At 40.8% G+C, this 22,319-nt stretch overlaps 1 protein-coding gene across 1 annotated transcript in view; it reads left to right on the top strand.

Annotated features, from left to right (window-relative positions):
• ezrb (ezrin b) overlaps positions 1-20,606 on the top strand; it is a 33,905-nt gene extending 13,299 nt beyond the window's left edge. The window contains exons 3-13 of the mRNA XM_080513771.1: positions 3,049-3,144; positions 5,746-6,020; positions 6,221-6,304; positions 6,392-6,538; positions 9,551-9,647; positions 10,117-10,280; positions 12,747-12,877; positions 14,351-14,511; positions 17,162-17,254; positions 18,066-18,314; positions 19,077-20,606. Coding sequence (XP_080369897.1) covers positions 3,049-3,144; positions 5,746-6,020; positions 6,221-6,304; positions 6,392-6,538; positions 9,551-9,647; positions 10,117-10,280; positions 12,747-12,877; positions 14,351-14,511; positions 17,162-17,254; positions 18,066-18,314; positions 19,077-19,241 — 1,662 coding nt within the window. The 3' untranslated portion in view covers positions 19,242-20,606. The remainder of the gene's footprint in view (positions 1-3,048; positions 3,145-5,745; positions 6,021-6,220; positions 6,305-6,391; positions 6,539-9,550; positions 9,648-10,116; positions 10,281-12,746; positions 12,878-14,350; positions 14,512-17,161; positions 17,255-18,065; positions 18,315-19,076) is intronic.
• Positions 20,607-22,319: the final 1,713 nt, after the last annotated feature.

Here is a 22,319-nt window from a genome sequence, read left to right as displayed (position 1 = left end):
TCGAGCTTCTTGGATATCAAAGTGCAGCTTTGCCGTTCACATCAGTCACTGTGAGCAATGCGGTCGCACTGTAAAAGGCCGGTTCCCTCTTCTTTCTGTGCCAGTCCCCACTGAGCCCCTCCACTGCTCACCTATACCTTGAAACACACTCCTTCCTCTTGGTCCCTTTATGAGTCCTGACTGGGCGGACCCCTCCCTTCCCCTCGCTGGAAGACTCTTGAGTTATTCAGCCCGGAGGATGCAGGGAGCAACGCTGTTACACCACAGAGCCTCAGTCCCATAAACTTTCACTCTGTCGAATAACGTTCAAGTTCAGGCTGCAGATTTGACTTTCGCTGTAACGTTGTTGCCTTCAGAATGATTCCGAATCTATCAAAGTGTAGCTCTCTTCCACTCTGAGTGCAGTTTCTTTAATTGTTGCCAGGGCGAAGCAGGTTTGCCTCTATCAGCTCATGATCTTGTCCTTTTGCATATCCATGGGCCTACTTTTTCACAGTATTTCATAGGTGTCTACATCCATCCATCTTCTATACTGCTTTATCCAGCTTGGGGTCGCAGGGCAGAATAAACCCTCACACACACACATTCCTTCCTAATGTCAGTTTTAAAGTCACCAATTAACCTCAAGTGAATGTTTCTGGACTGTGGAAACCAGAGTACCAGAGGAAACGTCATTCATGCACAGAGAGACCATGCAAACTCAACACAGAAAAGCAACCAGTCTTTATGTTTGCAGTCTTTATTTAAAACATGGTTATTTATGTGGCATGAATCATTATTGTCTATTGATTGTTAGGATTAGTGCCACTTGCTGCAGCTATTCTTCTTTCATATGATCAGCACACATTTACATAATATTGCTTTTGCTTCTTGTCATTATATACTACTATAACTTCTTTGGAGCTAAAAGCAATTAAACCGTTTTTAAATTATCATTGTCAACTAAAAGAGTTTTCAGAGTAACAGAAAAAAATCAGATTAATGGAGTGACTTGTATTTTTTCAGTGGAAAACACACACACACACACAAGCTCACAAATCTAAAGGGTCAAATTAATGGAGCTTGAGCTTTTAGTGTTTCGTTCTGATCAGCGTCACATGAACTGAAGTGTTTGGTGCTCAGTGTTCTCACCGGACGCTGAAGCGAACTTGCAGCCCATTAAAGTCGGTGCTGCATGCCAAACTCACCTGCTGTGATGTCAGTTTACTAAACCAGCGTCTCCAGACTCACATTTAATCCTCCTTTAATGAACCTTAATCACTTTCAGCGTCCTCACGCAGCGGCGCAGCACACAGAACATTCTTGTTGCCAGTTTATGTATACAGGTGGAACACAGAGTCGTTCGAGGCTGGTGAGAGTTGTTAACCGTGTTTTAATGCAGTAGATCTGTGTTTGTTCAGTGCGTTTCATGCCTTTCTGCCTCTGCTCTCAAAAGTACCATGAAAGGGCTGATTGTTTCCTGAGGCCTTATGAGTTTCATTACAGGTGAGATACAGCCTGAGCCACTCTCTCATTTCAGACCTCATCTGGAGCTACTTGTTGTCGAGGCTCACTTCAATCCATCAGGAGGTTTTCCTGAATCCAAGCCATTCATTTTCACTCCTCCAGGTCGACCTGCCCTGTATTCAGTGTCGGCTACTGGGGAGGGGGGGGGATTTTAATTTGAACTTTGGCTGCAGCTTATCATTGGGAATGGGCTCACATGTTGACTCAAACTTCTCTCGTGTAGTTCAGCACCTCACCTGGTGACAGCGTGGAGAATTTAGCAGGCATGCATTGAAAAAGGCATAGCTCAGGAGTTTGACTTAATCATGCACACATGCACCAAAAAAAAGAAAAGAAAAAAAAAGACATGATTTTCTCGACTGTTCTGTTGGAAAACCTCTCACTCATCCATAAAGAGCTGGTGGTGGTTTCCTTCAGCAGCCAAGTGGAAAAATTGTGACTCCTCCTGCAGCAGGAGCGATTATCCCGGAGCTATAACTGTCTTCTCAATCTGCCCTCGGCTGCATGGTCTTTAAAAAAAAGTCTCCAAAATGCTGGCCATGAAAACATTCTTGTAACGTTATATGTGAAGTGTTTCCAGTGAGGCTGAAATTTCATAAGCTGCGTTTTTGGTTGATAATAAGGAGAAGCTGCAGTTCGGGTGCAGACTCTTCCTCCTCCTCCTCCTCCTCCTGCGTATGTTCCTGGAGTCAGAAACAGGATGGGAGTCATGCAGCACACCCTCATTTTACAGCGTCACTCCCCTTCTCCATGCTAACATTAGTATCATTATGTTAAAGATCAGCTCATCCGGCGACAAAGGTCTGAACTGAATGTGCAAGTCGAGAAAAACGTTGATTTAACATCAGCTGTGAAGCTTTTTGCGCCATTGTAATGACGGAAAGGTCTTTTTCGGTGCTTTCTGGTAGTTTTTGTATTTTCTAGATGTTATTCAGTCTTATTTATGAGAAGTACCACATCTTGTTTTGTGTGATGGGACAAGAGGTTTTCTGTATCCAGGCAGGTGAGGTCTGTGAGAGTGTCACTCTCTGAGGTCTGTTCTGCAGATTAGTGGTTGGATTCTTCACACCTCGTCAGAGGAAAGGCCATTTCGCTGCTGAGTGAACTGAAGGCATGATCTTATTTCTGTTGATGGCTTCACTTAAATATCTTATATCACCTCCACATTTCTGTTCACTGATTGGCTTCTTCTTTATTTTAGGATAAAATAAAACTGCTGACCTGCTAACTCTTCCTGACACAACCAAGTACTTCTAAACTTCTCCCCACTTATTCTTCTCGTATTAAGACTCGTAGTGAGGAAGGCCTTAATACTTTCTTATGGTCACAGGCATTCCACTGTAGAGTCTTTAATCCAGTTGCACTTCCGGCTGCAGCTGGGATTTGAACCGGCATCCCCCACACGCTGATGTGCCAGATACACGATGGACCTACACTTTGAAACATTTTAACACTTTAACCTGAAGTTTTCCGAGATAACCAGCAGGTTATGACTCCATATAAGTAATTGTTGCAGCTCAAATGTGTCTTTTCATTGTGCAGGTGGTGAAGACCATCGGCTTACGGGAGATCTGGTATTTTGGACTTCAATATATGGACACCAAAGGTTACACCACTTGGCTAAGACTTGACAAAAAGGTAAGATCACATTTGAAACTGTGTATTATTCTGTCTTGAATGACACATGACCGACTGCGCAGTGTGTTTTCCGCTTCACTCTCACTCATTTAACGGGACCAATCTGGTTTCGGAGGTTTTTCGTTTCATTATTTCATGAATGGAGGTAGATTCCTCCAGGTTCAACCCAGCTGCTCAGGTTTCGCAACACTCTTCCCCTGCGGTGTGATATTGACTAATACCCAAAGAATGTATTGTTTGAAGGGAACGATGCAATCAAAAGCTCCAGTGTTTGCCTTTCAGTCAATCAGTAGCCACCATACTACAGTAACCTCACATACTGTGTTCCTCCCTTTCCGACATGGCAGCTGATGTGAAGCCCTGCCTGCTTTCTGTCTGCGCTCAAGGGGCTCTGAGCTGCAGGTTATCAGCTGAACGTGGGTTATTGGGCGAGAGCTCGAACTCTTTGTGAACCACAGCTGCCTTTCTCTGTTACCCCGAGTAAACAGCAGCAACCCGGACAGTTTCTGTTAGATTGGTCAAATCTGCAGCTTTATAGATCCTTTCAATTCTTTATAATCATATTGGAAAAGGAAGTTACATAGATTTTTACATATACAAAAAAATATATATTTCCACCGTTAGTGCACACAATGATACTGTCAAGCTGAAAATTACACATTATAATGGACAGTTGCACTCAGTAATCTTATATGATTTACAACCGTTATCAGAAATCCAATGCTAAATCTGTCCTATTGAGAAATATATTAAAGCTCTAAATTGTGCAATGTGTGACATTTGCAAAACTTATACCTTCCAAATGATTTTATTACGTATAAAATGCATACAGGCTGCAGATTATGGTGCAAATACATTGTTTTTGCAATACCAATATGCACAATATACTTTAAGGAATTATTGCGAAAGATGAACTTAAATGCACGAAATTATCTTTACATGAATTCTGCATTCATAACCTGCAAATTCTGAATGACCAATTTTTTAAAAAGAAAAGTGCAGAAAAACATAATTGATTTACAAAAACTGTGCGATGATCTAATGAAAACAAAATGGACAGGGGACATTGTTATTGTAGGAAACAAATCTCAAAGCGCAAGGACCTGAACATCTTTTAAGTATTTTTTTGTATTTTATTTCCAAATCTTAACGTTATCGCAACACTGAACAGTATGACATGTTGCATGGTCACCTGATATTGTGCAGTTTTAACGCACTGTGCTTTCACTCTCATATTCACGTCAACGCATACGGCCAACCAGAAAGAGCTGAACGCTCATGAGGTTTAGAGCTGGTGTGAATTAGAGGAAAAAGAAAGCGCACTGTTGCATAGGAGAAAAAAGCTGAAAGCACAAAGTCATTTACCTCATCTATTTAAGCGAATCAAACCGTGATCCGATTACTTGACAAGATCATCGCATCGTCTGCTGATCTCATGCAGCTGTAGTATGAAACGCAAAAGCATTGCTGCCCAGTAAAGAGTTAAGTGGTGCCACACTCCTCGTCCATGAGGATTTTTGCCAAATCTTCTCTAATAATACCGAAACAGCTTTTCTTTGACAATGACTTTTTGACTTTAAGGTGCTGACAGTGACGCATTCTGTAATATTCTATACTTTAAGAGTCACGTGAGACTCTTTCTAGGTCAGACATGATAAGAAAGGTGCTTGCGTGTTTTGATCCCAGAGGAGTGTGACTCGGGGGGGGCCGAGAGCGTTGCGTCGGGCCGTTCGCTGTGTGTGCTGACACATCGCTGCAGCTCATCAGCACAATGCAAAGCTCTGGCTGGAATATTCCCGGCCCCGGTCTCTCCATCAAGACCGCTCTGTTCCTGTTTTGTAATTAGAGGAAGAGCCACGTTGTGTAAACACACCCTGCAGCCAGCAGCTAATATAGTGTATTTTATATAAATGAGAGGCTACATCCTCTTTTCTGTGATGCCACTATCTACAACTTTCCAGCCGTCCAAGCGGTGACATCCTTTTTTGTTCCATTTGTCACAGATGTAGTTAATGTAGCTGACGGAGAAAACAAGCTTTTTTATTCTCTGCATAACTTTTAGCTGATTTTCTTTCTGAATGAAATTAAAATCACTCTTTAACTCTCTTTAACTGGATTGACTGGATTTATGTTGATTTTATGTCCCAGAATGTACAATGAGTTTCCCTCTTTCCAAGAAAACCTTCAACTTTTCATATCTGACAGTTTTATTTTTGTATTACTGTGTGCTTTTGACAGTACATAGCTGAATGTGTGACACATTAATGAATCAGTATTGGACTTATGGCACTGATCACACATTGTTTTAGTTGCATGAATATACAGTAATGTCCAATTCATGAATGTTTTACACAAATCCACCAAGTCATCTTTCCCACTCAGAAACATTTTAAAACTGGTAAAAGGTCAAAGGTCAAGTGACCAGTTTTTTTCGATCTTGTGGAAACCCAGTAAGACAAGAACTTTGCATTTAGCTGAAACGTAAATATGGTTTTGTGCCAAAAAGAAATGAATTAAATTACAAGAATGTGAGTGTATGTATTCCATAATTAATACAATAATAATGATTAAAATACAAACTCCACAAATTTTTCTCTGCAGGTGTCGTCTCAGGACGTGAAGAAGGACAATCCGCTGCAGTTCAAGTTTCGGGCCAAGTTCTTCCCCGAGGACGTTTCCGAGGAGCTGATCCAGGAGATCACCCAGAAGCTCTTCTTCCTGCAGGTGAAGGAAGGCATCCTGAGCGACGAGGTCTACTGCCCCCCGGAGACGGCCGTGCTGCTGGCGTCCTACGCCGTTCAGGCCAAGTACGGAGACTACAACAAGGAACTCCACCGACCCGGATACCTGGTGTCTGAACGGCTGCTGACGCAAAGGTGAGCGACGGATGGGAACGTCCTCCAGAGCGAGAAATGGGGCTTTGCGTTCGTATTAGAGGAAAGGCAACTCAAAGCTCTGCAAAAAATACGATCCGCACCCAATCAAATGGAAGAGGAGGACAATGTTTATACAACATTACTTCTCCCTGAGTAATAATACATGATTCACGCTTTTGACATGTTCTCTCTGCGTGCAGAGTCTTGGAGCAGCACAAGTTATCCAAAGAGCAGTGGGAGGAGAGGATCCAGGTGTGGCACGAGGAGCACAATGGGATGATGAAGTGAGCGAAAAGAGCTGAAACCTGAATTCAAAACAACATCTTATCGTAATGCTGTTGTAATAATCGTTGACCTGTCTGCGCTCACAGGGAGGACGCCATGCTGGAGTACCTCAAGATCGCTCAGGACCTGGAGATGTACGGACTCAACTACTTTGACATCAAGAACAAGAAGGGGACAGAACTGTGGCTGGGAGTGGACGCCCTGGGACTCAACATCTACGAGAGGGAGGACAAGTAAGCAGTGTGTGTTGATGAGCGCTCGGAATGAGCGGTCTTGTTTTGAGCACGTTGCTAGCTGCAAACCAGTCTCACACACACACGCGCACACACACACACACACAGCTGAACTGGCTGAGCCAGGTACACGTCTGCACTTAATCACCGTTTCAGTTTCCCAACAGAAGAGCTGAGCAGGTCAACTGAATGCAGAGTTTGTAAAATTAGGAGCTCGTAAACATTTAAAAGCTGCATTGTTGCAGTGATACAACTTTGGTGAAATAGTGAGTTTTAGTTTGGGCCTTTTAATGATTCTGGTGAGTTCTCTCAGAGGTTGCCAGGCTTGAATCTCACTGCATACACTGTGTGTGTCTCTGAGCATGACATTTGACCCCACAGCAACTCCCCTGTTGCTGTATAGCCTCGCTAGGCAAACTAGGGAAAAAATCAGTTCAAGGCAGAGTAAAAATATAGAAATTAATCAAATTAAAAAATCTTTATCTCATGTGTCTTTTCAACTGCAGATATTAAATGTTGTTACAATAATAAATAACAATCAACAATAAGTAGAGCACATGAGTTAACTTATAATAACAGCCTATCAGAAGGTAATTAAACAGAGCTGCTTCATCAAAGTGACATTCATTTGTTCAATCAGATAAGACTTTAAACCAAAGCTCAATTGTCGACTTGTGGTGAAAGCAAACTGAGCAAATATACATATTTCACAATTTAGACACATTTATTCCAAATTTACACAAAAGTTAGAAAATGATCAAAGTGTTTTACAGTGTGCAGTTTAGAAATCAAAGACAGATTTTGTTATAATAAATCTTTTGTCTTTATAGACATAGACCTCATTGCCTTGTGAGGGAATTAGATGTGACAAAAAACTGTTCATGATTGATAACATACTCAACGTATATTTTGACTAGTGTCCTACTTGTATGAGTTTTTAAAAAAATTTAAAGGTTAACCTACATTTTCAACGTTTGGCCGTGTATTTCCACAAGCTCGTGTGGTTTTTCTTATGAATTGTATTTGAGGGTCCGGTGGTTTTTGTTTCGGGGACAATAACCGTCTCTTTGCTGAATGATTTCTGTTCTGTGCTCTGGCTGTTGTTGCCCTCCTCTGTGGAGCCACTGGAGTGAAGCACTCCGTGTTAAAGGATCACTTCATCCACAGGTGACTTGCCTTTCAGTCACTGACCCTGCACTTGAAATGCGGCTGACTGAGCCGGGCTGCTCGCTCACTGTTTGCCCCGTGGGGGCCCTGAATGCAGCATGTTGGTGGCGGCGTAATGACAAAGTTTAGTTGCCCCATGCGGCCTCTAATTGAACCTTTACTGGCTGATTCTTTATCATCTTAACTCTAAGTGGTTTAATTACTGCCAGTCCTCATGTGGTTTAGGTTTTCTGTCCGAGGAAACGCGTTGCAGCGAGAAAACTGTGAATCCTGGTCTGTGTCTTTTGTGTTCTCTCTGGGATCAGCAAAGAAATGCCCTGTGCTGTAACCATGGCTATGGACTGGTTTTTCAAGCTTTGCGGCACTTAAGAATGTGAGGCCAACCTACAACAGTGTCTCTCAAATGTGGGCAGCCGGCCCACAATGCAACGCTGCAGCCGAGGCTTGAGCGAGGAGCTGGTTTAACTCCTTCTGCACCTGCTGCTGCAGCAACGCTCAGCACAGACACTGTTTTCTGCTTCAAACACACACGGACACTGCAGCCGTGATCTGCTGAAACAAGATTAGCAGTTAATGCAGTTAAAATTAATTGGATGAAAATGATTTTGCGCGCTCACTTTTCCCAATAAACCCCTGAAGACTTAACAGTTTAACAAGCTAGTGACTATTTCTGGTAACTTCTAATCTTCTGAATCAACAAAGATAAATTGAAGGATATATTAGTGTGTAGGGGAGAAGAGGAAGTGCCAATTATTGGGATAAGTGTTATTTGTTTAGGATATCTTGCAATTGCATAAACAACATCATGTTTACTTGTACTACTTGAAAAGTATAATTTAACATGATTGAAATACATAACGTTACTTTTGAATTTTCATGTCTCCTTGCTGGGTTTTAGCAGTTCTGCTTCAAATACATGCTATAAGTTATATTTCAAATGTCATTAGAATAAAATCGCGAGTCTCGCAAGCTTATAAAATATTTTTTCTTGCAGGTTGCATTTTAATTTATTCATAAAAAAGCTGAACAAGCAGTAAAACTTGAACGGACGTCATGATAAAATAACCTGCACATTGTTTTCTTGATTCCACATGTATGTGTCAGGATGTGAACTGGAGTGAAATTCCTGTTCAGGGAGTTCGGTTTCACAGCAGTTTTGCCGTGAGGAGGATGACTGCTTCTCTTGATTGCAACACTATCGGCTTGTCCATGTTTACAGTATTGTGTTGAATGAAATTGGCACCAGTTCAATTTGTCTGGTACGACAGAAGTGCTGGCCACTCCCCCGATTCATCCGTCGTACCTGAAAAGTTGGTCTTAGTAATCTATGTTCGCAGTCTACCGATCTAAAGCTGTTTGATGTTTTCTGTGTCACTGTAATAAACACATCTCTAACTGACAATTAGTTTTTTATGAACAGTTAATCCGCCAAGTGTTAGAAAGGTTTCATCACATACGCGCAGGTGAAACAAGTAAGCAGCCCAAATATTGCTATTTATAGTCGTCAAGAGAATGGGTGAAATATTTCACATTTTTGCTTTTAGATTAAAGATATGATTTCGCTCCCAAATTTTTTGCTGATTAATTTAGATTTATTATTGTAGCTCTAATTACTAGTATATAGGTCCCGACAAAAGTCTTGACCTGTTTTTGATGCAGTGGTACCAAAGGATCTGAACACAATGTGAGGAGTCATTGTTTTTTGCAAAATTATTGTAAATGAGATATAATTTCACAGGTTAGAAGCTCATGGGAAACAGACTGAAATATAATGTTTAAAGGACTTTTGATGAGACACTCAAGTGTCATCACTTATTAGTTCATGTTTTATGTGGTTTTTTTCAGATTGACCCCAAAGATCGGCTTCCCCTGGAGTGAAATCAGAAACATTTCCTTCAACGACAAAAAGTTCATCATCAAGCCAATCGACAAAAAGTCTCCGGTAAGTAAAAACGCATATTTCTCTTTTTTTAACACTTAATAAGCTTATGAGACACTGTCGAGTGATCTTCTTGTATTTAAGCTCTCGGCTTCAGTTTCACCTTCAGCATCACGTTTCTCTGTAATAGAGGCGAACCACGACACATATCTTCAGTGTGATCTCGCAAAGCAAATAGCCGGAGCTGTTTCCTGAGCAATGCGACTCGTGATTGACCACAAACACTCACACAAAAGCAAGTGGTATAAACCTTATCTCACTGCCTCAGGCGACTTTACCTTTTACCGTATGTAGAGCTGCTCTGATGGAAGTAAAGGTTTTTTTCTCTGGACTGACACAATAGACAAGCGGGAGGTTTTTTATCAGCATTGTGTGTGTGTCTGTGTGTGTGTGTCTGTGTGTGTGTGTGCACACGCACGCGCTGTCTTCCCTGTCTTATTCTTCTCTTTGGCCTGTGTGTTGTTGTTTTCAGGACTTTGTGTTTTATGCGCCCAGACTGCGCATCAACAAGCGCATCCTCCAGCTGTGCATGGGCAACCACGAGCTGTACATGCGTCGCCGCAAGCCCGACACGATCGAGGTGCAGCAGATGAAGACTCAGGCTAAAGAGGAGAAGCAGGCGAGGCTGACGGAGAGGTACGCTGTGGTTTTCACACAAGCCTGTCGCGCACTTTTGTTCCTCCCTCGTTTTTCTCACCAGGAGGTTGTTTTGCACGCATAGTGGGTAAATGCATCACTGGGGCCCCCTGCTAGTGTTTCCGCTGTATGTTTCCTGAACACTTACGTCATATAAAATACAAGTCAGCTATCCATTTGTGTGCGTTTGTTCAATTGACAGGCGGTTTTCAGTCCAAAAATGAGACTCAATATCACTCACTTATTCATCTGCTAATATGCACCTGACTTCAGGCAAAAGAAAAGAAAGAATAAATGCTAAATTTGAGTTCTTACACACTGTATGCTGTGGTTTCAGCAAGGTTTATTGAAAGTATGTGATTATTGTACAACACATAAGTTGTAAAAACTCATTCTTAATTTATTACAATGTTTCCTAATATAAGAATTTTGAAATGCATTTTTAACTTAATTATCACACTTGAAACTATTTAGTTTATATATTAAACAAATTGACATATTTTTTTTTTATTGCTTTCCTTCCTAAATTGGCAGACATTTAAATAATGACTTCTGTGTTTGACTCATAATATAAAAAAAATCAGTATTTAAAGAAATATTGTTTCTTTCAGACTATACATACAGTGAATTATTGCTTTGAGTAGATTAAACCATATAGCTCCTCTTTATGGTATCTGAAAACTTTCAAAACCAACCAGAAAAGAAGAGAAATAAAGCTTTGCGCCAATATACTCATCATTATTGTTGAGCACTAGACACACAGAGTAAATTCTAAAAGTAACTAAAAGTTGAAGTTATCTTGTAAAAATGGGAAATTCCACAGACGTCCACAGACGTCCCAGTTACATGTGGATTAAGGTCAGCAAAGCACCAAAATAGTTTCACCTGGTTGAGTTGGAACAGCTTCATCACTAACCGATCCAGTTCTTACCTAATCTGGCAGAGAGTTCACTGACACCGACAGCATTCCTTCTCAAAATCCAGAACATCCACTTCCTGCACTGGATGAGCTGGAAGTCGAGTGGATGTTGACCCCGGTTTGGGCGACAGCTGTCTGTCCCGCCGTCTGTCCCACACAGCTGTTTAAACACGGTGACGCAACGGCGGGCAGACAGCACGGCGAACACCAGAGGGACGGCCCAGGGTCACACACAGGAGCAGAAAGAGGTCAAACAGAGCAAGACAAAAAAAAAAAAAAAAAAAGGATTCAACATGAGTAAAATTTAAGGAGGATACCAGGATGGTTGCAGCAGCATGATTAACGTAATTTGAATAGCAGTTATTTTTAACCACTTTATGATGAAAGCAGGTGTGAGCTGCAGTCAGGGTTGGCCAGCATGCAGAACTTTTCTAACCACCTATTAAAAACCATAGCAACCAGAAATAGTGAGGAAAAACCCTGCGGATGTTTACTGCTGTCCGATACTGTCACATGCACAAGGGTGGATCAACAGGTGGCGCACCACGTCAGCCTGGACCCCAAGAAGTGTCATTTACTGATTAATTTACCTGTGCTCTATTGTTTTGGCTTTAACCCTGATATTCCTATCCTGTGACTGCTGACAGGATTTGGCATGCATGCTTCTCATAGCCCAAAATCCTGGCTTGCTTATGATATTTAGAAGATTTTAAAACTACCAGAAAGATGAAAAATGGTTGTTTGCGTCCGATATGCTCGTCATTAAAGTCACCTCTCGGTATTCTGCATGAGCACCGTACGATCACAGACAAACGTCCCTGGGCTGATTAATCAAAGTTGAAGGTAACCTTGAGGAAGAAGGCGCTGGAACGCTCACATACGACACATATTTTTGACAAATCTGCACATATAAAAAAACGTTGTAAGGAAAGTGGTATGAATATACGTATAACCATGAGAGACATGTTTTTGCTATTTTCCTGCACACATGCAAACTCAGCATTTTTGGGTATTTTTTTTCTGCCTAACTCTATTCTTTTTCATGCATCCTATCATTTGCATTACACATTTGCTAATTTTCCAACTACAATTTGCATAATGAAAAAACATTGAAAAACATTTCCTGATGGATACGACTTGGAACGGTTTGGTTCGCTTCTTGCAGCTTCTGTGCAGCTTTTTGGGGGGGATCTCATTAAACTTTAAAAGGAATTACTGTAAGACTTCACCTATTGTCAAATACTGGTGGATGTCGCACCTTTTCAAACCACAAAGTAAACTGTCACCATGTGAAAGAAATTATATTTACATTGAAGTTGTACTATGCAGCGTGTGACCAAGTCTGATGCAGCGGTGAATCTGTGTGTGTGTGTGTATGTGTGTGTGTGTGTGTGTGTGTGTGTGTGTGTGTGTGTGTGTGTGTGTGTGTGTGTGTGTGTGTGTGTGTGTGTGTGTGTGTGTGTGTGTGTGTGTGTGTGTGCGACATGCATCACCTACAGCATGTCAGCTCTTGTTGTTGGCTCACGCTGCCTGTGTCTTATCTGCAGAGCCCACCTGGAGAATGAGAAGAAGAAGAGGGAGGCCATCGAGAGAGAGAAGGAGCAGATGGAGCATGAGAAGCAGCAGCTGATGATGAGACTTTACCAGTTCGAGGAGAAGACCAGGAAGGCGGAGAAAGGTGAGGGATGGGGAGGGAGGCACCTCTTCATTTAACCTCGAGGACACAAAATGTGAACTATAATGTCACTCCAAGATAAATTTAAAGGGGATGACATGAACCAGTGAACAACTCCAGTTCGACACTACAAGTAGAAATGTCATTGCAATTTGATGTTTATTGTTCAAGTTTCCCTAAAATGACTACTACTCTGACTTACTACTCTGTGACAGCTTCGACTGACATTAATCTCTGAGCAGAGTAGAGCTCAGTGAAGGAGGAGCTGACTTAAGTTTATGTCGATCAGTAGACTATATATTAACGATTGAAGCAATGATTGTCTTGATGCCAGGCGGTGCGCATTTAAAGTAATTCCAAGAATTGCAATTGCATTATCATGTACTCTGAGACAAAGGAAGTACTCTTACTTGTAATCAGCCTGTAAAGAAAATGTTATTGGTGCATCCCTACAAGCCAAACACATGAAGTGACTTCAGACTTCTGCTTGAGTTTCCGCCTCATAACTTAGCTCTTTACTAGGGGCAGTGTTTGTTTTGAAATGCTTCACATACCAAGTGAACCTTGAATAACGCACGTAACATACGGCTTACACAGTGACAGTTTCACTTGACACTTTTTTGCTCATAATCGCTTGAAACAGGTTTCACTTCTCATTGTCTGCACTTCTTTTACAACATTATGTGTCCAAATTATGATTTGTATGACCCATTTTTTTTGTCATTTCCAATTTAATTGGGTGAAAAACAGAAGGTAAAATGATACAAAACCGCTAAAGTGCATAACAAATGCATCATATATAAAGTTGTTGACACTGAAACTGTTTTGGAGGATCAATTAAATGGTGAATCGATTCCCAAAAGTATAAAATCAGCAAATGAATTCTAAAGATAAGCTATGATTGTTTATTACAACGAGGTGATATAAACAGGCTTAAATGATTTAAGTCTGAATAATTTGATAAAAGTCATCAAACTAAAAGAAGCAGAATTTAAATACCAAATAATTTAAATCTTTTAACACTAAACTTCCTTCAGATCAAGTCCAAGATGTTTATTTGATTCCTCAGCAAACAATTGCATTTTTACAAACTTTATTTTCGAATGAAAGAGTGCAGAAAGAAGAAATATCTCAAACACAAAGTTATTGCAGGATTTCTCACCAAAGGTCCTGGTTTGACATTTCCTGGCCGTTTGAGTCATGTTCCATAATCTAAGGTATCACACTCCGAAAAACAAAAGGATAAGCAGCTGAATTAACTTTTATTACAGGATGAGCTTTACTGGCTTTGTATGAATTAGATCAAGATAGTTTGGTTGGTTATCAGTGATAAAACAGAAAAGAAATGTGATGGTTTAAAAAACTGGCATGAGCAGCAGGAAAAGTGTCTTTCTCTTGCTGTGAGCATCAAGTTTATCATTCACCTTTATGATTCCCCCCCCCCCCCCCCCCCCCCCCCCTCTCTCTGTATTTCAGACTTGCAGGAGCAGCAGCAGAGGGCCATGTCTCTGGAGCAGGAGAGGAGGAGAGCTGAGGAGGAGGCGGCGCGTCTGGAGTCGGAGCGACAGGTCGCCCTGCTGGAGAAAGAGGAGCTGGCCCGCCACGCCGAGAGCCAAAAGAAAAGCCAGGAGGAGCTGGTCAGTGTTTCCTCTCGAAAGAATGTTCCCAGGTTTTTCAGTGACACATGGCGGATTCACTGGTGGGCTGCTGCTCTGCAGGACGGTCGATCTTTTCTTTATGTTTTTAATGGTCACCTTGCAGCCGTCTGTAGCATCCAGCAGGACCACACCTCCCGCCCCCTCGCCGGACCACACACACACACACGACCGCTCGTTTGCTTTTCACAGTCCTGACACTGAAGCTGTGGTTTTCACTCCACGGTTACACACCCGGACAGCTTTATTGGGCAGACACCTGCTGTGAAACCTTTATTCTCTCAAACTTAAACCCTATTAGGACGCCATGGATTAAGTCTCAGTGGAGCGTCTCCTGACCGTGACCGAGGGCATGTGCCAGCCGCGTCATTAACTTGTTGAAAAGCAAGCCCCCGAATAATGATAGTGTCCTGAATTTACCAGCCGAGTACCTTTTTACATCACAATTTCACGGCTTGGTGCTGCGCTGCAGGATGAGACAGGTGCAGAGAAGAGAGGTTCACATTGTTGGCAGAATGAAGCACAGAGGCGGCACAGAGCGGTCACATTTAATCAAGACGTCCTCAAGGACCCTGACGGCTTTCCAGTACTGTCAAACCTTATTTTTCAAACATAATGTGCCCCTGGTAGCTGTTTTAAAGCCAATATGTTATTCAACTGAAACATATTTACCCTTAACAAACAATTATAAAAACCTTTCTAGTTGTATTTAATGCTTTGAATACAATGCAATATCACAATATACAGTAGCATACCAAATTAATAAAGCAAAAAGTTATTCGGAAAAAAATATTTTTTAAATAGTAATCTGTGTTGAGGAGTCACAATGAATTGAGGGAGGATCAGCGCTGGATGGGAAAGGAAGACTTTGGCGCCAGATCAGAGCTGCCGACGTCCGTTTTCATGCTTCCATATTATCTCTATTCACCACTGTTGTAGTTCTCAATATTTTCCATTTTATCTTTTCGCTTTCACAATCCTTCTCATCTTTCTTGACAGCTAACAGAAGAAGATATTACAAAAAAATAGCACTGTGATCAAGGTATAGTACCTTTATGAAGGTGGTTGCTGAAGTGACTTGGTCACATGGCGACACGCTGCCTGCTGTCTTGATCCAATGTCTTCCAAATTGCTAGAAGTTTTTAATTCACAGATAGGCTTATTTTGAGCCACTAAAGATCAAGAATGTAATATTTTTCATTGGAATCCTCAAAAAAAAAAAATAAGTGAACCATGCAAAACTACAGTCATAATGTCATTTGATGAATTGTCTATATGTTATGATGTTATGCTGTCCGTATCAATACTAATAATAGCATGTTAACCAGATAGTATCAGCTTGTCCAGTCTTGTAAATTTCAGCATCCAACAAGAGCAATGGGTGGACTGCAAAGTGAACAACAGAGGCTGGAACAGTTTGTAATTATTAACTAAAAAAAGAAAAAATAAATCCTGAACTTTTGAAGAACCTCTATGAAAGACAAGCTGAATGCTCCACTGACTCACTACTGCCATCTAATGCACAACATGAGCTTTATTTGAATTTTACAAACTGCACCTTGAACATTAAAAAAAAAAGCTTTTTCATAAATTGAAGTTTAAAATGAATTATTTAAGTGAATGTTTGTTACTGTGCATCACTTATAAATAGTAGATTCTGGTTGTTGTACAGATGCTGGTTCAAAGCAAAATAATTCAATGCACACAGTCATCAACAGAGATCCCATACTCCAAGCAATATGTGTTCATTTAGTTGTTTTCCTATATTTGAAATATTTGGCTTAGCTGTAGGTCAAGGAGCTTGTTCTCGTCTTATTTTGAGGGCACCAAACTCCATTGACAAAAATGATAATCGTGCCTGGTATTACCTGGGAGTTGCTGGCCTGCTGCTTACTTGATTGGTTAGTTTGTGTTATTGTGTAACTTTAGTCACATGACAACATGGCACACTTTAGTCACGCTGACGAGGTGAACAAACTGAAGGAGGAGTTCAGCAACTCTGACTGTTTTCTGCAGGTTTAAAAAGCCATTTTTTTCTCAAGGAGGTCTGGTACCTTTAAAGAGAAGCTAAATAATTGTGCGTTTACATACTTGAACCTCACACAAACACTAAACCTGACCATCATTTAAACTTATTTCTTGTTGTAAGCGGTGCTAAATACACTTATAGTTTTAGTCTTTTTAGTCACTGCAGTTTTTAACTAGTGATTCAAAGTAACAGAGTAAATTTAAGTTCAGCAAATGATGCCAGTCTTCTGTTCTTTAATGTTTAGATGCTAGGATGTGGCCTTTTGTGTCATGTGTTCTTAAACTTCCCATGTTTACTATTCGATTACATTGATGAAGATCTAAATCGATTCCCAACATGTCAAAGGAATTCAGAATAAGACACATTTAGTGACAGTGGTGAGAGTGGGTGTGTCCATTAGCATTTGGTTTCTTTCAAAACCATCATCTTATCCACAGGCAATCTTGGGTCATCAATAAGACATGGTTTGTGTAAAGGATGGATTCCAGTTGGACTGAAGCAAAACCCCTTATGATTCCAATCCTTGACTAAAACTGGTGCATCCTTTGTTGCTTCTCAGTGTCTTTATCTCTATTAAATGGCTCCTTTTTCTTTCTTTTGTAGGCTGCAGAGCTGGCAGAGCAGTCCGCCAAGATCAGCCTGCTGGAAGAGTCCCGGAAGCGCAAGGAGGAGGAGGCCAGCACATGGCAACTGAAGGTGAGAGCGTCGACTGGCAGCTGACTGAAGAACAATCTAAGATTTCTCTCCCCTGGGAAATTATACCACAGTCAAGTGCAGCAATGCAGCTCGATTTCAGACTCCCTACCCGGCCAATGTTGTTTTAATAAAGAATACTCTCAGTTTTTACTTCAATACTTCAAATATCACATACATCCTTGTCCACTCAAGCTAGCACACTTAAAGCAGGAGCAGATTCTGGTTTTCTGATGTTTAGAGAATCTCAAACTTCATAAGTCACCCTGAAGATTTTGTCTGATGGGATCAAAATTACACACACGATGCCTTTACTTCATTAGTTTCAGTGGGAATCATTTCCTCAATGGCCTCCCTTGACTTAATTGACTATTAATATTTTTTCTATGCTTTGTGTTATTCGTGTTGTTCTTTACTGCTGCATTGACTTTGTGAAAGATCATCCATCACATTATGTTTCTCATTGTCATAATTCAGATATTTTTACCGTAATTCTCCAATACAGTTGCTAACATGAAGTTGGAAGTGTTGGTGGATGAAGTTAAGAAATTATTTTTGTTAAATATACATTTTTGAATGTTATCAGATGTTGCTGCACTTCACTGAAATAGATCAGCCCCACACTTTAAGAACAATTATTGAAGGAACTTTATTTGGAGTGTGGTATAAATTATGCTGTTATTCTTTGTTGCTCCTCAATGAAGCATAAGAAAACCGAAAGAACAATTCGTTTCCTAATATTTATTTTAAATCCTTACAAATCAGTCTGTTACTGAGAAAGAGAAAGCTAACTGAGTATTTGTTTTGCCCTCAGGCCTGGGAGGCAAACAGGGACCTGGAGAAGACCAAGGAGGAGCTGCTGATGGCCATAAGACAGGACACGCCCCCACCTCCACCTCCTCCTCCTCCCATGTATGACCATCTGGATGACAACAGCGACAGCGAGGAGAACAACAGCACGCACAGCGCCGACCTGCAGATGGAGGGCATCAATGACCACCGCAAGGAGGAGGACCGCCAGACCGAGGCCATGAAGAACGAGCGCGTCCAGAAACAGCTGGAGGTGAGCCATCGTCCAAAAAAGAAACACTTTTCTTATTTTCAGTGATCTGGAGTCTCTTATTTTATGTAGATATTCTCCGGTGGATTCACCAGTAGTTCTGGATTCAGATTTTTACTTAAATAACTCAAACTTCATTAACGAGTTAAGTTGTTTTTATAACTTTTAAATCCCCAGCAGTCACTAGTTTCTGCGAAACTTTCTTTGGTTGTTCAATCTGCTCAAGGGTTGTGTTGATTCGTGATGCGATGAACGATGATTGTTTCTTTTATTTGTTGATTTTGCCAGACGTTTTGAAAAATGTGCCATTAAGCCTTAATTCACATCAAACCACATCTATTTGTCAATGCTGGTGTTTCTACCTGAGATGAGAAAAAAAACAACAAGTCATCTGTTGACAAGATTTCACATTTTCCTTTATTAGTTCAACATTACATATTACTTGGTGGAAAAACTTCAAACTTCAAAAGCTTAACTAATGTTTATGACATGCAGTAGCGAAACTTGGAGAGTGAGACTGGAAAGAAGCACAGTGCAGGTCTCCCATCAGTCTTAACCGAGAGCATCTTCACTGGAAAACGGTCCAGAGTGGCCCGAAACAGCCCCAACTGTGAGCTTTACTAAATAGAAAAATCTCTGAAACTGGGAGTTGGTTCCACATGAGAGGAGCCTGAGAGCTGGACGCTCTGCCTGCCATTCTACTGTTAGAAAACCTCCAGTGAGCAGCACTTTGATCTCAAGTTGGTTCTCCTTTGTGATCTCCAGGCCCTGACCTCGGAGCTGGCCCACGCACGTGACGAAAGCAAGAAGAACGACATGGACTTCCTTCACGCCAACAACGTAATGCAGGGCCGAGACAAATACAAGACCCTGAAGCAGATCAGGCAGGGCAACACCAAGCAGAGGATCGACGAGTTCGAAGCCTTGTAAGAAGCCTTCGGCGCGCGGCCTGCGCACCCTTTCTGAATGGTCACGACATCTTGCTCCTCGGCCGACACATCAGCACACACATGCTAAACACACGTGGGTTACAGACTAAACTGGAGCAGCATAAGCACAGCAGAGGCTCCTGTTGCTAGCAGGCAGGATGCAGGGCTTTGCAGAAGCTTGGAAGGAAACTTAGTGCCAAAACCTTCTTTATTTTTTCTCTTCTTAGTGTTTTAACACCCGTTCGTGTACTTGATTGTGTGTAATCGGATCCGCTTCAACCAAAATCATTGTTTTTATCCAGCGGTGTGACAGAGTAGCCGGATTTCATCAGTACTTCCTCATACGACATGTAATCAAGCGCCTCGATTGTTTCTTTAATGTCTGTCATCCGTTTGTTCAGGAAGAAAAGGAGTTAGTGGTTTATAGCGACCACTCAGAAAGGGAAAAACAGTATAAGCAGAAAAAAAGTATGTTTTTGTTTTTCATTATATTATGAACACTTCCATTCATGTTTATTGTTGCTATAAATTAGGTTAAAATCATACCTAGTTATATATTTATACTGTATAGGGGACATTAAAAGGGTATTTTCTCTTGGTTTGTATATTTTTGTTATTTTGCTATCTACTAATGATAACAAAAACATTGGATATGTTTTAAAGATTTTATATATTGACCAAAATGAGAAGTCTTATGTTCCATACAAAGCATCTTTAGATTACTAAATTAAAGAGATTTAATTGTAAATTATTATTTTTTACTGTAGGAAATATACAACTGCACGCCATCAAAAATCACTGAAGGAGATTGCTAACCATCCGGGTACTTTGATTAGTTTATGTATGTGTTGTTGTTTGCAGCTCACAGCGTGCTGTGGAACGTCCTCATCTTCAGAGCACTGGGACACTTAGGTCTTAATATATTTTTCTTCTGTCCGTTCTGTGTCTTGTCGTTTTAGAGTGAGGGCTGAGCACCGGTTGTGTGCTTTCACCCGTTTAAGTGGCCTTTCTCTCTGGCTGCACCCATGTCGGCTCAGTCCAAGATGGTTGATGTGTATAATCACTAAAACGTTTGGATGTAACTCTGAAAACCTTTTAGATTATGTTTTTTTTTTTTTTTTTTTTTTAATAGTGTTAGACCTCCAGTAAGGTTGAAATGAGTAAGGTTGAAGATTTTTCATCCTGCAGCTTGGTCATAATGGACTGACCTGAACAGTATGACACCAACCTCCTCCTCTGCTCTCTCTGGACATGGACTAGAGTAGCATTTATTGACACTGTAATAGAAACACAGCTATGCTGGCCTTTGTATTAAGAAAAGGATTTTATAATGAGGTGTTCTACATACTGGCAATAAAGAAATCTGATTATACATCGTGTGTGGTCACTTTCTACAATATGTGATAGAAAGTCTGTCAACGCCCTACCTTTATGGACTCAGAATTTTTTCATGTGTTTTTTTTTTTATCAAGCAGATATTGAACACTGCAATGGTTAAATGATAAATCTGGGTAATTCAATGCAATCCATTTTTTTTTTTTTTTTTTTTTAATAAAGCACTCAAATCAACTGCAGGGTGGGATACATGCACTGAAAAACAAAAAACTTTAAAAGACAAAATAAGTACAGAGAACTCATGTTTTAGATACATTTTGGGGTTTTAAAGCATTTTTTCTTCATTAAATATTGAATGATTTCTCAGCTGCTCCCTTCAGACAGTAATGTGACCCGGCATACTTGAATTGGCTCGCGATTTACTTGAGGGAGGTTTGCAATAGTAATAAGCCTTACTTATTCCCACCTGTAGGCCACTAAGAAAAACAAGGTATCTCCACTGCAGCTTCACTACAACAGTACAATTGTGAGTGTTATCTGGTTTTGACAAGTAGTAAAGTGAGATATTCAATTTGGTGGAGTAAAACAGGTTATTTGACAAACACAATATCAAAAAAAAGCTAAGATTCGCAGAGTCATTAACCAAGTGAGAGCAACTACATGGAAGTGAATAAAGATTGGAACTATATAGGAACAAAGATATAGATGATCTGACATACAACACACCACTTATATACTCACAGAGGGTATTCCTTATCAATACAAACAATGTGTGAAAATTGGGCAAGGTGTGTGATGTGTGAGTTCTAGAACGTCTCTAGAATGCGTCATTGAGATTTTTGAGTCTTCTAGAATATTTGAGAGTTCTATAATGTGTTGTGGTTTGAGAATGTATTAAAATATCCTGCGCCCCCCCCCCCCAAAAAAAAAATGTGTTCCATGTGCCTACGTGGAAAATACGTTGCTTCAATTAATATACTACTTGGAAAATCAATGTATGTCTGCTTAGAAATAAATAGAGTGACTCAATGACGTTGAGTGTCATCATGTTCCAGAACTATCAAGCTAACGTCATGCCAGTTGTTGGGCTTCCTGTTGCCATGGTGACCTGCTGGTACAGGTTGTTACCAGAATTCCAGGTCAAGACGTCACCGCCTCTTCCACAGTAACGCTCTTCTTTCCTGTCTTGTTCTCCTGTGAAACCAGAGACTGACTGAGTCTTTCACATGCTGCTTCCACACAGACAAGAAAGCCTTTATTGTCCACCGAGGAAACGCTGAGGAGACTCTGGTCTAATGTGGCTCACTTTGAATTAACTCCAACCACTCCCCGCTGCTGGGCCGGTGTGACTCCAGATTTCATCTTGTCGGAATATTAGACCACTTTCTTTTGTTAGTAATGTTATTTGTATGGACATCTGCCGGCTGACAGAAGAACATCACATTAAAGATGAAACCCAATCTGATTCAGAATGAAGTAGAAGGGCCTCTAACTGAAGTAGTAACACATTAACATTTAAAAATCTTATCATGTTACCTATTCTGTGTAGGTTCTGAGAAAAGAAGTCATGGACTTAAAGAAGATTACAATAGATTAATGGCAAGAAAACGTGTCAGTTGTCTTTTAAACAGAAAGTTTTACTTTGTTTGTACAAGCAGGCTGGTAAAGTTTTGTATTCCTTCATTAAAAAAAAAAAATTAGTTCCATAGATTTTGAACTGCATTAATGTTAGCTAGCGGCTTCA

This window comes from Blennius ocellaris (genome assembly GCF_963422515.1).
Source record: "Blennius ocellaris genome assembly, chromosome: 18".
Taxonomy (NCBI): Eukaryota; Metazoa; Chordata; class Actinopteri; order Blenniiformes; family Blenniidae; genus Blennius; species Blennius ocellaris.
This window is presented reverse-complemented; position numbering and strand designations above follow the sequence as displayed.